The following is a 16,908-nucleotide window of genomic DNA, read 5'->3' as shown; positions in this document are numbered from 1 at the left end:
ACACACTTGCTTAAAGAAAGTATGACTGAGGCAAGTATGCATCAATGAAGGGGGGAAGTAGGTTAGATCAGGGAAAAGTGGCAAAAAGGATAAGCACACCTTGACTTAAAGTGCACTAATCCTGTAAAGGTGAAGTTTCACATGTTGGAAGATATCCCATATGTTCCAAAATCGTGTGGACTATCTAGTCCCCATGTGGTCATGACCAGCAGGTTGCTGTGGAACAACAAAATGCAGGTTAATTTCTTTGTTTTTTAATAAACACAAAAAAGTAAATCATTCAGGGGCACATTACACTGGAAGCACAATTTACTTCCACTACACAAATAATCATCTCACTTAAAACAGGGCATCCCTAAAACATATATTCAGTGACCAAATAGAATAGCTATTGCTCAATCACGTGCACACTTTTATCATGAGAAAATTCTCATATATTTAACATCTACATAACTATGTAAACATTCACTGCTAAATAGGTAAAGACTAATGGTGGCCATACACAGCTTGATATTGGCAAGAAATGCAATGGATGTACCAGACAGTGCAGCCATAGCCATCGAAAAAGGTAATGATGGTAAGTGGGGTGGGAGGGTTCTGACAGTTTATTCTATTGAGGGGGCTAGTATTTTTTTTTTTTACATTCATGAACTTGTTCATTAAGCTCAGAACAGCTGATGCTGGTCCATGCAGTGCAATGATGTGGAAGGGAACCTTTTGACAATAGCAATAGATCTGCTTGTGTATGGCCACCATAAAGCTCCCTCCATTGTTTTCAAAGGGCTGTTTCCATTCCTGAAGTGCAGCACACAGAAGCCTTTCTGAAATCAAAAAGGTTATACCTGAAATTACACATAAAAGCATATAATACATTACCTATTAACCAATATGGTGGCAATTTAATAATACACATTTAAAGTGCCTTTTAAGATGATATGTTTAAATAGGAAAATATACCCTTGACACAAATATTTGGCATTGAACAACATCCTTTGAAGTCTAACCATAAACTCAATTTCTTCTTTATATGCTCTAAAAGTCTTTGTGGCCCCTATGTATCAGCTTGTAAAACTGATTAATGTATCTCCTAATTGGAAACTCAGATCTCCCCCTTATAAGATTGATATTTTGTTAAAAAGGTATATTTGCCCATTTAAAACAAATGATCTCTCAATAAAGAACAGAACAGAAGTATACATTATGCTCTGGGTGTATATTAAAAGTCTTCTTTCACCCATCTTTATATAGTAATCTCTTAACATACAATACGTCCTCTGTGTCATAGCAATAAAGCACTTAGAAGTCCTTCATTCCACGGCAGTGTACCAGTGAGGAGCATCCTGTGCAGAGCCTTGTGCACAATATTGTGGTCTGCACATCACAGCATCACACACTGCTGTTCTATTGAGAATTTATTTTCCAAAGAGGTTGTCACCAAAGCAGCAAAGCATCAAATAACTGACGCCACTCATCACTAGCGTGGGCTCTTGGTTCATGATGATCAAAAGTCAGACCATAAAACTCCTTTGCTTCCTTTATCCACACTAACAACGTAGGTACCAGACGGAGACCAAGCAACAGCATTAATGGACGAACTGTTAAAGAAGCAGAGGAAAAAGATTTTAAATGGATTTATACATTTTCTGCCCAACAATCCTAAAAAATAACAATACTGTAATAAGCAAAAAAAATCTTAATGTGTGCCAATAATGCCCAAGAAAAAAATAGACACAGGAGTAGATTTATCATGGAGGTGCCTGTTTTGCCCAAAACAAGCAGATTTAACGGTCATTGGGAAAATGAAGCTAAAAATACAAGAAAGGTTGTAATATGGACTGCAAAAACAACCTTCTCTTTTTTCCCTCATAAACTGTCTCAGCCATATTAGTAGCCAAGTATTTAAAGTGGAACTTCAGACAGAAAACTAAGTCCTGCTAGGTCACTTCAGCCTGGCCCCTTTTGCAGGTATAGCTATGTAAAACATTAAACACGGTTTACAATCCAGTAATACACTGCCTCACCCTGCTCTGCTCAAGTTTAGTTGCTCTCTATTTTTTGGCACTATGCTAACAATGTAGAGGCCAATCTGCTGACAGCCTAAAGATTTACTGCTGCTCAGGGGCTCTGGGCTTCAGCGCATTGGCAGCCTCCAGCAAGAAGAAACAGGAAAAATGCTGGAAGCAATTTACAGCACACACTAATTTTAGTAGCATAATTATTCATGTGGATGTATGTTTCTTGCTAAACAACATTATTCTTTATCAAATTGCTATAGGTATAGTTCCTGCTTTAAGAAAGGCCTGTATATTATGAGTTACAGAAAAACAAAACACACAATTTCCATACTGTTTTACCTATGATGCTTTCCAAGGATCTTCTCTACCTTCCCAGTCATCACATTCCAGAAATATAATGTTCCTTCTGCAGACCCAGCAGCCACATAGCTACCATCCGGACTGATGAAATAACACAGTTATTAGATTCACTTACAAATTAATCATAGTGCATTGCCATTTTAAACTTGTTGAAATATAAACCATGTGATAGATTAGTAAAAAAATAAATCATGTAGAATAGAATATCTCTTGTTAGAATATGTAACATAAAAGGCATTAAAGCCAGGAAATGTGGAACTGCTGAATTCACTATGGGTTCATGTCAATGGTGTTTAATTTAAACACTGCATTTTCCATTCACACTCATGCAGCTGCATTCCAATGGAGCCTGGAGTACACCAGACAGATAGGTAATTGATAATCACATTTTACAGGCTGCTGATTCTTCTTTTTTTTTTTCTCTCAGTGGCAGAGTCACTACAAACTCCACTCCATGTGAATAGAAGTGATTATATACAATGCAGAAGACAAAGTAAACGTAGGCCTACTTTTATGTACAATGCAGTAACCAAGGCCATTGTTTCACAAATGATATGAATGATTACTAAATAGCCTGCATTAGTCAGTCAGTCCTGGAATTAAAGTGATTGCAAAGGATAACATTTTTTTTTTTTTTTTAAATAATAAAACATGTCATACTTGCCTGCTCAGTGCAGTGCTTTCGCACAAAGCAGCCCTGCTCCTCCTTGTGATGGAGAGCAGAAATATTATTTTATTTTTGTGTTGTTTTGTTGAAATCAACAAGTGTGTCAAGCAGTCAGCTTGTCTGCGTAAAGGATAAGTTCACTTTTAGAACATGTTACACATTCCACGCGGTTTTAGGGTGGAACATGTAACATCTTCCCATAGCCGCAACTGCAGCCACGCCCGCTGCCCCCTCGCTCTGACAGATAGTATGGGGTGAAGTTTCCCTGTACGATCTGTCAGATTTGAAAACAGTGCAGCCGTGCGGGGCTCCGCCAACACATGGCCGTGTCACTCATTCACAGGTTTCTGTGAATGAGCGTCTACAAGTCCCGACAGCCTCAGCGGCTGTGCGATTGTAGTATTCAATGAACTACCATGGTGCTGTGGGACACCGTAGTACTTTATTGAAGCTTCCTGAAAGAATATCTGCTTGCTCGTACATCCTGTAGGGCAAGCAGATATTCAGACAGGTCTGCAGGAGACCTGCATGGCATCAGCGATCTTCTGATTGCTGGTGCAATGCTTTCCAGGTTCCTTTTGGACAAAAATAATAAATGCACATTATTTTACGTGCAAAAAAAAAAAAATTGCATTTATTATATTTGTCCAAAAGGTGAACTTATCCTTTAATTAAATCTATGAGTTCCTGTGCCCCGCAGGGAATGGGAGATGAGGTTGGTTGATCTCAGCAAGAGGCACAGACAGCATGGTGTACTGCAGCTGGGAAAAGCCAGACGTGTCGGCACCAGGGGGCTTGAGGTTTGGTCAAATTGAAAGGAAAATATAATGTACCTATGTTGGGAGAACATTCAGAGCTTACTTCTGTGATGGACAGAGGAGCTCATGGCTGCAGGTCTCATGAGAAGATGCATTGAACTGCTGTAACTTGTAGTTCTGCATTATCTGTGTGGCTTTCCAGACACTGGGACTTCACTCTATCCTCTGCTCTTCTGTCAACTGTTGCCTGTGTGGTCTTGAAGCTGCGGCCAGTACATAGCCCTCTGAGAACCCATGATTTGTTGGTGAAGAACCTCTGCCCTCTGGACCTTCTCCATGCCACTCTGCCTAGACCTCCTCTGCTGAGGCCACTGTTGTGTACCAGCCCCATGTTGCAGACTTAGCCCCTTGTCTAGCAGAACTCTGCTATCCCTGCCTTTCAATAAAAGCCTTGTGTGCACTCCTGCTATCTGTGTGTGTTCTGTTCTACCCACACCTCCATCACACTCCTCTTCTGTGGTCTCCCTGCCAGCACTTCAGGCCCTTCCCCTGCCGGGTACCACAATAGCAAGTCACCTGTTCTGCCTCCAGCTCCCCACGCACTGGCTGTGATTGCCTAGATGTGGATGTGTCTGGGCCAATGAGGGAGAGAGCTGAGAGAGTCTTTGCTCTTGTGCACATTGCTGGATCTAGATCAGGCTCAGTAAGTATAAGGGGGCTAGGGAGAGCTGCTTGTAGAAGGTTTTTTACCTTAATGCAAAGAATGCGTTAAGGTAAAAAACTTCTGCCTTTAGAACCACTTTACCAAAGCATAAAACACTGAAAATTACTGGGAATTAAAATTCCCACAATCCTTTTTCTCATAGTTAAAAAGCTTACCTAAAAATAACTCTAGTCCAATCTGATCCACACTTGAAACCCTGAGCACTAAAAATACAAATAATGTGCAGTTAGCAGATAAACACAGTATAATTTTTGGTATCAACACACCAACCACTATGGACGGCAATTATCAAAGTAATGAAAATGTATTTTTAGAAAAAAAGTTTTACAGACTGCATAATAATTAAAAACATCTGAAGTGAACATCTAAATAGTGCAGTACGATTCTCAAGCAGTATATCTATATACTCAGGCCACAATGTAAAGGTCATTCTGGTCAGCAATATCCAATGATGGCATTCAATTACATCTAATTAGATCCTGCATCGCTTGAAGATGAGATCTGATTGGGTGTTGCATGTCAGCAACCTTTGTACCATTGCATTGAAAATATTACAAAGCAATGCTTTGTATTGACACTGACAGCAGGAAAATCCAAATGTATAAAACCTAAATTCCTACATCACCATTAAAAGAATAACTAATAAAGAAGCATCACAGTTTTCACTCACCTAAAAGTCTGCCGAACAGCATTGGCACGAAGGTCAACAATTTTGATGAGATCATCTCTAGAGCAGCTGAGCAGCTCTGTTCTTTCAGGGTTCAGATCTAAAGCAGTGATCCTTCCTTGAAGCTCCAGCTCCCGTACTATACTCTCAGTTCTAGAATATCAAAGAACAAATATGAAGCAACGGTATAAAAATTGAATCCTAGACTAAGAACCATGAAAGTTGCCATATATGGAAAAGAGGAATTTTGACTACTTCCTGTAAATTCCATATCCTGGAGTACAGTAGAGAACACAGGCAAAGAATTCTTAGACCATGCGTCATAGGCCAATACATTTAGGTAATTGGACACTGGTAGAGATTTTGAGGACACCCCCTGGGCACCCTCACTATAAATCTCACCCACTGTGAGTCTTCAGTTTTGTAGCAAGCAATGTTGGGTAAGCAAAGAACGCAAAGGAGGAAGGCCTCCGTTTAGGAGATGCGTTATCTGGGCATATCTATATTATTCAGATTCTGTCATGTGATACTTCTCTATTAGAGTTTGTTTCGACAGAAATTCTCTGTGATCACAAAGATTAGCTATACATAGAAGACCCTTGTTAGACCACCAATCAAATGTACTGGGGGTGAGGCCCGGGTTGAACTCTTTATTGTGAAGTATAGTGGCTAGTGGACAGTGGGGGATTTAAAGTTATAAGGCTTGAAAGGTCTATCCCAAATGCCTATAATGAGGGAAAGGGAAGGGCATAAAATTGGAGCCCGTTACTTCGCTGGTAGCCATAAAATGTGAGAAATTGACCTAGATAAGGACTATGTTCTCAATGAGGTGGAATCCCGATACCACCTTAGGAAGAAAAAATGGTTTTGGGCAAAAAAACGAACTTATCATTAAAAGGGATGACAAGGGATGTCATTATAAGAGAGACGCCAGCTAAAAGACACATCTGACAGATGTGATAGCAATAAAAATACAGCAGCTGTAATTCAAAGGACTATCCCTGATGGGTTCAATGGGTGGTTTCTGCAGGGTGGCGAGACTCAAGTTGAGATCCCAAGGAAGCACAGGGTGCTGCTAGTGAATACTGACGTGAGAGACACCTTGATTTTTACAAGTGAGAGATGTCCTTGAAAGAACAGGTCTTGGCTTTATCCATTTTTTTTTTAATTTTTAAGAGTGCTTAAGATCAAATTCTGATCAACACTTGTTTGCAGAAAGGCCAGAATGTGAGGCATATCTCTGGGACTGAATTGCATTGTGTTCACTCCTGGTAAAGAAGAATTCCTAGGTAAGATAGTTCACTTTTCTGGAAGTGGCTTTTCTGGCTTTGAGCAAAGTAGGAATAGTAGTCTAAGAGACCCCTCTATCTATTAAAACTTGGGCTTCAACAGCCACGGTATTAAAGCCAGAAACTGAGAAGAAAGAAGGAATAGAAGGCTATGAGACAGTAGATATTGATCGCTGGGAGGAAACCAGGGGAGGTCTGCTAGAAGTCCGAGTATGTCTGTGTACCAGGTTCTTCTGGGCCAGTTTTGTGCAATTAGAATCAGTGTTTTCCTCCTGATTGGGTGTCCTCACAGAAGGGGGGGGTCCAGTGTTGCAGAGCTATTTGTATTTTTCTGAGCTCCGGGATGTTGATGGGGATCTTGGCTTCCACAGGTGACCACGTTTCCTCGACTGGAACACTCCTCCCCAGCCCGAAAGATTGGCATCTGTTGTTATCAATTTCCACTGATAAAGAAGAAAAAAAAAACAAAAAAACTCCTACTGTTAAGGCTCGGCTGGACATCCGCCAAGATTGGGAATTCCTTCCCTTGCTGGACAGGAGCTTGGGTTGGTCAAGAGAAATAACATGTATGTTCCAGGTCAATAAGATGTTGTGTTGGAGGTTGTCTCAAATTAAATTGGGTGAATGGTATAGCCTAGAACTGAGAAGGTCTCTTTCATCACAAATCTCGAGCATAGGCTGAGGGAAAAAAAAATTAGAGAAGGAAAGCCTTTGCTTGGGATGTGTCCAGGATCAGATCCAAGTATTCCAGGCAAAGAGAAGGCTGGAGAGCAGATAATTGAAGCATCTGAATTGTGTTGTGCAGACAGGTGTAAGGGAGATGAGTCCTTCAGGAGAAGGTCCTCCAGATAACCTGTAACATGGATGCTTTGAGTTCTTAGAAGGGTATGAAGAAGTTTTGGGACATTTGTGAATACTGTAGGCGCACAGGATAGGCCAAAAGGCAATGCAACAAACTGGAAAAGATTTTTTCTTTTTTAATCCTATACTTCTCTTTTAAAGTTTACAGAAAAGCTTACAGATTTAATTCAGAATATGGCTATTTTTCAAAACAATCCAGTTAGATAAACATGCCTACCGTAACGAATTTCATCAGAAAATGTCCTACCTTATATCCCAGAATCTGATCTTTTTGTCAAAGTGACCGCTCATCACACATTGCTCTGTACAGACAATGTCATTACAACTGGATCCAGCAAACACAGTCTTAATACCTGGAATTACAAGAAGATAAAATACAACAATTTAAATAAAAACGCAAGGATGGCAGTGGTAGAGAGAACAGAGAGAATGAATTTACATCTATAGGAATATTGTTCTTAACCATTTGTCCTCCAGAGGATTTACCCCACTTCCTGACCAGGTATTTTTTTTGCAATACGGCGCTGCTTTACTTTAACTGACAATTGCATCTATATATTATATATATATATATATATATATATATATATATATATATATATATATATATATATATATATATATATATATATATATATATATATATATAAATGTCTTTGCTTAAAAAAAAATATCCCACTACGTGTAAATTAATTGGTTTACGTGAAAACGTCTACAAATGGCGGTATATATACTGGAATTTTTTTTTATACTAGTAATGGCGGCGATTGGCAACTTATAGCGGGACTACAGTACTGCGGCGGGCATTCTGACACTGTGGGGGGAACTGAATGTCAGTTACATCCCCAGTAACACTAATACAGTGATCAATAATAAACAGCACTGACACTGTACTAATGATAATGGGCAGGAAGAAGTTAACATCTGGGGCGATCAAAGGGTTAACTGTGTGTTGTGTTTTACTGTGCAAGCACCCTGCTTTGTATTGCTCTGCTATGCAGAGCAATACAAAGCAGTGTGCTGGACCTGACAGGGGAGAGATCAGTATTGTTTACATACAGACCTCTCCCCCATGTCTGCTGGGCCTCCTCCCAGATTTAGAAGATGACAAGTTTCTGGTCACTTTTTTGCAAAACATCCTCTCTAGTGCTCGGAAACTTGTTACACGCCACTGGATACAGACCACATCCCCAACACGTCAAGATTAATTGAAAGAAGTCAACTCGACACTTCCTGACAAGAAATGGATTTATATCCATAGAGGATGCCCCATGAAATATAACAAAATATGGGATAGATGGCTTGATACACCAAACACTTGTGTGACCTAAAATGTGCTGGAGAGTTCAGGTTTACCCATCCAGCTCCACCGTACAGTAGTTCTCAAATTAAGAACCCTTGTGTGAGGAGACTGACATAATAATACTGTAATTTCCAGTATGCTGCATATACTATCTGTTGTTAGTTCAACAAATGTTCAGCCTGTAAATTTTGGATGTGTATTATGTATCACCTGTTGTGTACTATAACATGCCACTGTACCATATTTTACTTTGTCAAAAAAAAAAAAAAAACACTACCAAGAAACATTGGGTGGAAGAAACTGGGACCAACATAAAGGTGGTCAAAATGGAAACCTATGAGTTGAAGGCTAAAGCCTTGGAAATCCCATCCTTGATTTATAGGAAAAGAAAAACAAAGGGAACCTCAAAAGGAAGAGATGATGAGATATCGAACACATCAATACCTGACAGAAAGGTGTGACATTCTGAAATAAAAAATAAGAGAATCTTTTTCTAATAAATAAGACCCAAGTGAACCTCTAAAAGAACAGCATCATGTTGTGGGGATGCTTTTCTTCAGCAGAGACAGGGAAGCTGGTCAGAGTTGATGGGAAGATGGATGAAGCCAAAATACAGGGCAATTGTAGAAGAAAACCTGTTAGAGTCTGCAAAAGACTTAAGACTAAGGCAGAGGTTCACCTTCCAGCAGGGCAACGACCCTAAACAGAGACAGAGCTACGATGGCATGGTTTAGATCTAATCATATTCATGTGTTAGAATGGCCCAGTCAAAGTCCAGACTTAAATCTGATTCAAAATCTGTGGCAAGACTAGAAAAATTGCTGTTCACAGACGTTCCCCATCCAATCTGACAGCTTGAGCTATTTTGCAAAGCAGAATGGGCAAAAATGTCACTCTCTAGATGTGCAAAGCTGGTAGAGACATACCCAAAAGACTTGCAGCTGTAATTGCAGTGAAAGGTGGTTCTACAAAGTATTGACTCAGGGGGGCTGAATACAAATGCACAACACACTTTTCACATATTTGTAAAAAATTTTGAAAACCATTTATCATTCTCCTTCCGTTTCACAATTATGTGCCACTTTGTGTTGGTCTATCACATAAAATCCCAATACATTTATGTTTTTGGTTGTAAAATGACAAAAATGTGGAAAATTTCAAGGGGTATGAATACTTTTTCAAGGCTCCTGTATGTACACAGAGGAAAAAAGGGATCTGACATATCAAGGGCTAACAAAGTGCTTAGTCCAAAATCCAGAGTATAAACAAATCTCATGCTGTACCTGAGGTGGCCATGTGTGTATGGTGGCTGTGGTGGCCTGAGTTTCTCGGTCTCCATTCTGAATACACAGCCACCACAGGTACAGCATGGGATTTTTGCCATGTCAGACCACACAGCCCTACCAAAAAATGGAGATTATGAGGAGCTAATTGGGTATCCCTAAAGGAGCAGAGCAGCATGAAAAGAGATAGTCTTGAATGCCCTTTTGCCAATGAGTAAAATGAGAAACAATTATTTTTGGTGATTGTGGTGACATATGGGAGTGGTTTACACTATTTACACCATGGTGGAGGATTGGGTAATAGCACAAAGTACCTGAATAAGTATAATAGTTGCTGACGTTTAGAAAGGTATCACAGATTGATGTGTGCATGCATCTATGAACTTTATATGAATTTCATATGGACTTCACCATTATGGACTTTTGTTTTGGGTGTTTTATGTACTTTTACATTTATGATATGTTCCGTTTGGTTGCGCTACCAGAGAGTACACACAAATTGGTTATATTCTCTCCTTCTTTTACATTTATTTTTTATATTTTTCGGTGGCAGCAATCTTAAACAGATTGCACAGTATTAGTATTATTTTATTTATGGCTTCCTAAGCACAGGGTATTGAGAGGTTTTAGTTACATTTGTTACATTAGTCAGTAAGGTTGACCAAAGACACTAGTCTATCCAATTCAACTTGAATGTGCGTGCGTGTTTATATCACTATCATTTTCCATATCCCTGTACATTGCGTTCACTAAGAAACATATTTAAAAGTTTTTTGAATTGGTCTATACTTCCTGCTGACACCACCAGCTGTGGAAGGGAGTGCCACATCCTTACCACTCTAACAGTAAAGAATACCTTGTACATTTTAATCTTGAACCGCTTCTTTTTCAACTTCATTGTGTGGTCACGTGAGACCTTAGGTTAAATAGTTTCCTTCCAATGCTAGAGTCACCAGTCAAAGATTTGTACATTGCGAACGTATCCACTTTTAAGCATCTCTTCTCTACAGAGATTACGTTTAAAGCAGAACTATACTCGCATCAGTTCCAGTAATGTGGAGTCCCTCTAGTCCCCACTCAGCCACTGAAATCTTTAAGCGGCCGGCTTCTGGGTCTCGATCTCTGGCCGCTGTCATTGGCCAGGTGGGAATGTTGTCACTCCCGCACAGTCAGATTCGGCATTGCAGAATTTGTACAGTGAGCTGCGCATGCGTGGCTCACTGTACAGGGCGGACAGGCAGGTAAGTTCAATGCAGAAGAGACAAAGCACCTCTCATCTGCATTAAAATTCCTGCCTGTTCGTTCATTTTTATTATTTTACCTAAAGTTCCACTTTAATGTTTGTAGTTGTGCCTCATAAATAAGGTTCTGTAGCCCTCTTATGTGTTTTGTTACCTTTCTCTGGACACTTTCCAGTTCAGGCACTCTCTCCCTGAAGATCAGTGACCATAACTGAACCCCATATTGAAGATGTGGCAGGAGTTTTATAAAGGTGTAGAATTAAAGTTTTATCTCTTGAATAATTACCTTTTTTAATGCATGCTAATGGTATGCATGCCATTGCTGAGTTTGCCATCTATTTTTTGAAGTGCTTCATTCACTTGCATAAACAGCTGGAAAACTCTAAGATTGAGAGCAGAGTTGGAAAAACCATCTTAACCCTGTCCCTGCCACCAATGTAAGGATTACTTCGATGACAACAGCAGCTCTTACACACAGTCCTGGCATCTGCAGCTGCCCTGAATGTACTGCCATGTATGTGCTGTACAAGCCAACTGTTGACTTTCTCCTGGAAGTGATTTGGGTTGCTGTAAAGATATCGTAACTGACCCCCTCCTCCATTTTCCTGGGCTCTGCTGCACCACATGCAGGTCTGGGACCGCCACTGGGGGTGGTGTTGGGTAGGGCGAGGGGAGCTCAAACAACCATTTACTGATCCTCTCCTCCCTTGAACGAACAGAGAAGCAATGTGTATTACATCACTTCCTGGATTAGAGCAGCCATTCTCCAGGTGTGCTGGTTGGGAAAACAGATATTGCAGCTTGACCTGTGACGTTCAGAAGACAAAAGTCTAATTATTAATAAAGACAATCTGTCACAGGTTATATGCTATTGCATAGGGGGCTATGGTCTCCTATATGGTAGCAAAGTATTGAGAAATAAAAGTTTTAAGTGTCAAATAAAAAATAATAAATTGTTTAAGCCCTCCAGCCCCCACACAAACATGTGCCTCTGTTACCAGCATGACAGCATTCTTATGGCTAATGGACATAGCATAATGAGGAAAGCGGTGTTTAGAAGGTAGCATACCAAGAAAAATGTGTTATTTCCAGAGGTCACGTTTTTAGGTAAAAATATAAGACTGGGATACACTAAAGGCATTACCATTGCGCTAACTGACCAATACTCATAGGACTGGAAAGTGTCTATGCAGAGCTAATAATGTAGATATCACTTTCCAATATATCTCTGCCACAGGAACACTAGAAACTAGGTAACTTGATTAAACTCTACAATTAATTGAAAGTACCAAAATGCAGAGCTTATAGCATAGACACCAGTTACAAAGGCATGTGCATCCTAGGGAAATTCAAGACTGGATTACACTGAAAACAGTATTGAACCAAGAAGCAAACATTTATTTTATTGCAACTTGCGAATTCTTGGATGTGATAACTGCATTAGTTTTCTTTTTTTAGGTTTTATTCCCTTTATTTCCACCTAGTGATTCTGCAAGATCTGATATTTTCCAACAGAACAAGTTGTCCTTCAGATGTAGCAGTTAGAGGGTTGAGACCATTTACTATGGACAGGGGTGCTTACAATGATCAGCGTGTGAGCTGAGTTTGGCTTCAGTTTGTTAGTGTATCTATATCTGCTACTACATCTAAAACTCCCCTCCCCCCTGACTGACAATGCTGCTGTCCAAAGGTGTCTGTGTTGCTCCTTCATCGAGAATGGAGGCACTCCAATACAGGACATGTGTTACTGGCCAGATTACTAGGTGAAAACAAAGGGGGAAGCCTAAGAAAAAGAAAACTAAGGCAGTAACCACATCTAATGATTGGTAAACTGCAATATATTCCATTTTTGGTTTTGGGTTTAATACCGCTTAAAAGAGGTACCACTGCTCTAATTGAAAAACAGTCTGCAGCAAACTGACACAGGACATAGAGACCTGGAAATTCTAACATGCACATCTTAGTGCTCAATCAACCCAAGAATCTGAGTTATACCCAAGGATACACCATTGCTGTGAAACTGAAGAGTGCCCGGCAGCTAACCAACCTGGTCACAAGCAGAGTCCATTCCCGAATGCAACATTCGAGTATAACTGCACCCCATTCATGGGTATACCTTCAAGGGAATCTTCAGGGATAGGAACAAAGCAGTGTCCCTGAACCTGTAGAGTGCCTTTTGGTTAATAAACCAGTACACTGGGTGTCTGGGGAACACAACAAGCAGATCCCAGACCACAATGGTCACATTACAGGCAAGCCCTACAAACTTTGATCTAGCGGTAAAAATAAAAGCAGAGTTTATCTTAGCAGAGCTGAGAAAAAAAAAAAAAGCATTCACTCCTGGGACACTAACTAAAACCGGAGATATGACTTTACATCATTCTAGTGTCCCTTAAAGAATAAAAAAAGACACTTTGGAGAACAGATATAACCCAAACCGACTTTGCAATAAAAATGTTCACGAGGGAACCCCACATTTTTCAGTACACTTAAAAACATTATAAAAACAAATCACTTACACACTTTATTGCGCAGGTCCCAAAGTTTTAATGTCCGATCATGGCTACCAGAAACAATTCGAGCATTGTCTAGTAAGAATTTGGCAGACAAAACCTTCCCGCTGTGTCCAGTTAGGGTGTGCTAAAGGAATCAGGTAAATACAGGTTAGGATATACCTTTCAAAGGTTATAAGCTATACACAAGTCTAAAGCACTTGTATTAGAATTTACTCAGATGAGCCTTAGGTGACCAAAGGAATGAGCACATCTCACTCAAGCATCCAGTGATGCCACATAGTACCCATTTAAGAGTCACTGGCCCTGTGAAAGCTTCAGGTTGAAGCTGGTATCTTACATAAGGGAACTTCTATTCACTTGCCAAAAAAGTGTTGGGGAGCAAAAGGAGGTAAAATATAAGCAAAATCAAGGACCAGCATTAAAGTCTGCATTGCAAACTACAGGTTCGCTTCAACTTTGGAATGTATTTAACTGCAAAACCTTGAAAAAATGAAATGTATAAGCTTTTCAAGCAAGAAGTCTCAGTCTCTTCAAGATTTCATGCACTGAATTTTCTATTTTACACATCAGACCCCATGGAATATGTTAGTGTTGGATCCCCCTCATTAGCACAGCTTCCAGTACTAAAGGAGCAGTGAATGTCTGGGTTATCCTAGTTGTCAGCAGATTTAATTACCAGTCCGTGCACATCTACAGCAGGACAGGAAAACAGAAATACTGCTGGGAGTCGGATGTATACTGAAAACATACAGTGCTATCAGACCTTTTACTAGTCATCACAGACTTCATATAGTTTAAAACAATTTAACATCTAACAAATAGTAAAACTTACCCGAAGCCGGTAATCATCTACAGTCCAAATTCTGCTGGCAAAATCATTGGATGCAGCCAATAAGTAAGAGCCCTAAAAAACAAATAAAATAATTATAGTGATATGTATTAGGCACCCCATGGTTTTGATTTCTTTCTAGATTTAACTTTAACTAAAATTGTAAAAAAAAAAAAAAAAAAAGTGTACAGTGTCTAACGTGAAGACAAATAAATGCAGAAGCAAACTGCAATAGGGTTACTTACAGCACTATCAAATTCTATGCTGGTAATTCCAGCGTTGCTCCCTGTTAGCGAACCCTTTGACTCACATTTATCTGTAATGACAAAGAATTTCAGCTTTAATGGACTATTTTTGTCACAAGGTAAAGACATAATACAAGACAAACTTGAGGTCTCAGAATAAAAAGTAGAGATCATGCAATGCAAACTGTCCACTTCCTGTTCGCCAGACTCCACATTTCACATACATGTTGGAAAGCTCTTGCTGTTATGCATCGCAAATCTCAGAAACACATAAAGCAAGTTATCCAAAAGTGTCAGCATTTCCTGGAAACAAAGCCGAGGCATAACTTGAGCCTGATAAGTAAGCAGGGGCTGCTGGGAGCGTATTGACTGCAGGGTGACAGAAGTGCGATCAGACCTTTTACTATTCATCACAGACCACTAAAAACTACTTACACTTATCTTCAAAAAAGGATAAAATTCAATAGAACAAGAAAAACTAAAATTTTATTTGACTATTAAAAGACACCAACTATAAACTTGTGTTAACTCTCCACTCAGCGAAAAATACAAATTTAATATGTGAAAACAGATAGCACCATCGACAAAATATCAATAAAACAGATAATAAATAATACATACAGAAAATGTTTTGCACTATCACTTTAAGAAATCAATAAACCAAAATATTATATATATATATATATATATATATATATATATATATATATATATATATATATATATATATATATATATATCATGCAATTCATAATAAATGTGCAACAAAAATAACTTTTGCATAGCAATATGCTATTGTATAATCAGATGTTGTGGAGGTCACTGGTGGAGGAAGCTATCCTTGATAGGGGTCTGAATCTCTTGTAAGAGGAGTGTTATCTATGGTTGTGGATGAGAGTGACACTGGCTGCATTTTAAACTTAGTTTACTAAGAATTTTACACTGGTCACTTTTTCTGCACATTTATTGTAATTTGTATGATACATATTTGGTTTATGGATTTCTTAAAAGGACAGCACAAGATATTTTTTGTTTTTATTATTTTCCCTTTTATGTCTGTGACAGCACACCTAATGGATGGACTCAGCCACCTCATAGGGAAATAAACCTCACCCCCTAACTCACCTACACTGAAGAATCAAAAAACAATGGTAAGACCTTAATTAGTGTGCTTCATGATAAACATAAGGAAAAGAAGGCTACAACGCATAACAAAGGCATTTATCACCAGGCCACAGGCATCCCTAGCTGGAAGTCATCTTGGGCTCAAGTGTTATGTATGCCTTTTAAAGTGAAGCACTCTCTTCTTAACCACCACACCCACTATAGTACAAGGATTTGAACTAGCTTTGTTGTAGATGACTGTTTCTTTCCTGGAGATATTGCAAACACCCTCTTCAGAGACACCCTTTTCAGAGCCAAAGTGGGCTGGAATTGTTTTTAATATGCAAAGAAAAAGAGGTGAATGCAAAGCTGATCAAGAAGCATAACAAATTAACCACAACACTTTACCTGAATAAATGCTCACCTACCTAGCACAGGTGGCCGGTGAGACACCTCTAGACTCCAGGGATTTTGTTAGCAAACAGATTTAAATACAGTTGCCAACATTTTCAAATAAATTAGCCTATTCAGTAATTTGTTCATAAGGCAGTTATTATAAGAAGGTTTTGGTATGGAAGAGATTGTTTAAACCTTTCAGAAACCTTGAAGGCATCTTCAAAATCTTCCCAGCCAGTTTTAGAAGCTTCATAGAAAAGGTTTCTACAACAGTAAATGAATTCCTTACATGCTAACTGGATAAGTGTGAACTTACCTCCAATAACCTCCCACAGTTTCACCCGCCTGTCCATTCCTCCTGTTGCCAATAATCGTGAGCCTGGGCTAAACCGGACAGCATTAACTTCTCCATCATGGGCATCCTTTGTCAAGTCATTTAGAAAAATGTTTAGGTGACTTTAATAATAACCCATGACTAGAGAGCATTTAAAAGTTTTCCAGAACATAGTAAATACATAGTCACTAAACACAAAACAAAAGTTACACAAAAACATATCAAGGGAAGTACAAAAACAAAACTTCCTAAGTTCTCATACTTTGATGGACCTGGGATGTTTCACACTAACATTATGTGTAGCTGAGTGCGGTCT

At 39.3% G+C, this 16,908-nt stretch overlaps 1 protein-coding gene and 1 non-coding gene across 4 annotated transcripts in view; both read right to left on the bottom strand.

The window, feature by feature from the left end:
• Positions 1 to 238: 238 nt before the first annotated feature.
• Positions 239 to 16,908, bottom strand: part of ATG16L1 (autophagy related 16 like 1) — a 55,496-nt gene continuing 38,826 nt past the window's right edge. For all 3 annotated transcript variants that reach the window (XM_089672328.1, XM_089672329.1, XM_089672326.1), the window contains 9 exons: positions 16,575 to 16,680; positions 14,759 to 14,829; positions 14,517 to 14,588; positions 13,688 to 13,808; positions 7,589 to 7,694; positions 5,195 to 5,344; positions 4,680 to 4,727; positions 2,355 to 2,456; positions 239 to 1,595 (listed from right to left, as the gene is read on the bottom strand). In XM_089672328.1, the coding sequence (XP_089528454.1) occupies positions 1,502 to 1,595; positions 2,355 to 2,456; positions 4,680 to 4,727; positions 5,195 to 5,344; positions 7,589 to 7,694; positions 13,688 to 13,808; positions 14,517 to 14,588; positions 14,759 to 14,829; positions 16,575 to 16,680 (870 nt within the window). In that variant the 3' untranslated portion in view covers positions 239 to 1,501. The remainder of the gene's footprint in view (positions 1,596 to 2,354; positions 2,457 to 4,679; positions 4,728 to 5,194; positions 5,345 to 7,588; positions 7,695 to 13,687; positions 13,809 to 14,516; positions 14,589 to 14,758; positions 14,830 to 16,574; positions 16,681 to 16,908) is intronic.
• On the bottom strand, positions 14,202 to 14,469 carry LOC149466498 (small Cajal body-specific RNA 6). The gene has a single exon (XR_016312059.1).

Source organism: Staurois parvus, unplaced genomic scaffold (assembly GCF_062004578.1).
Source record: "Staurois parvus isolate SC_StPar_1 unplaced genomic scaffold, SC_StPar_1.0 ptg000126l, whole genome shotgun sequence".
Lineage (NCBI taxonomy): Eukaryota > Metazoa > Chordata > Amphibia > Anura > Ranidae > Staurois > Staurois parvus.
This window is presented reverse-complemented; position numbering and strand designations above follow the sequence as displayed.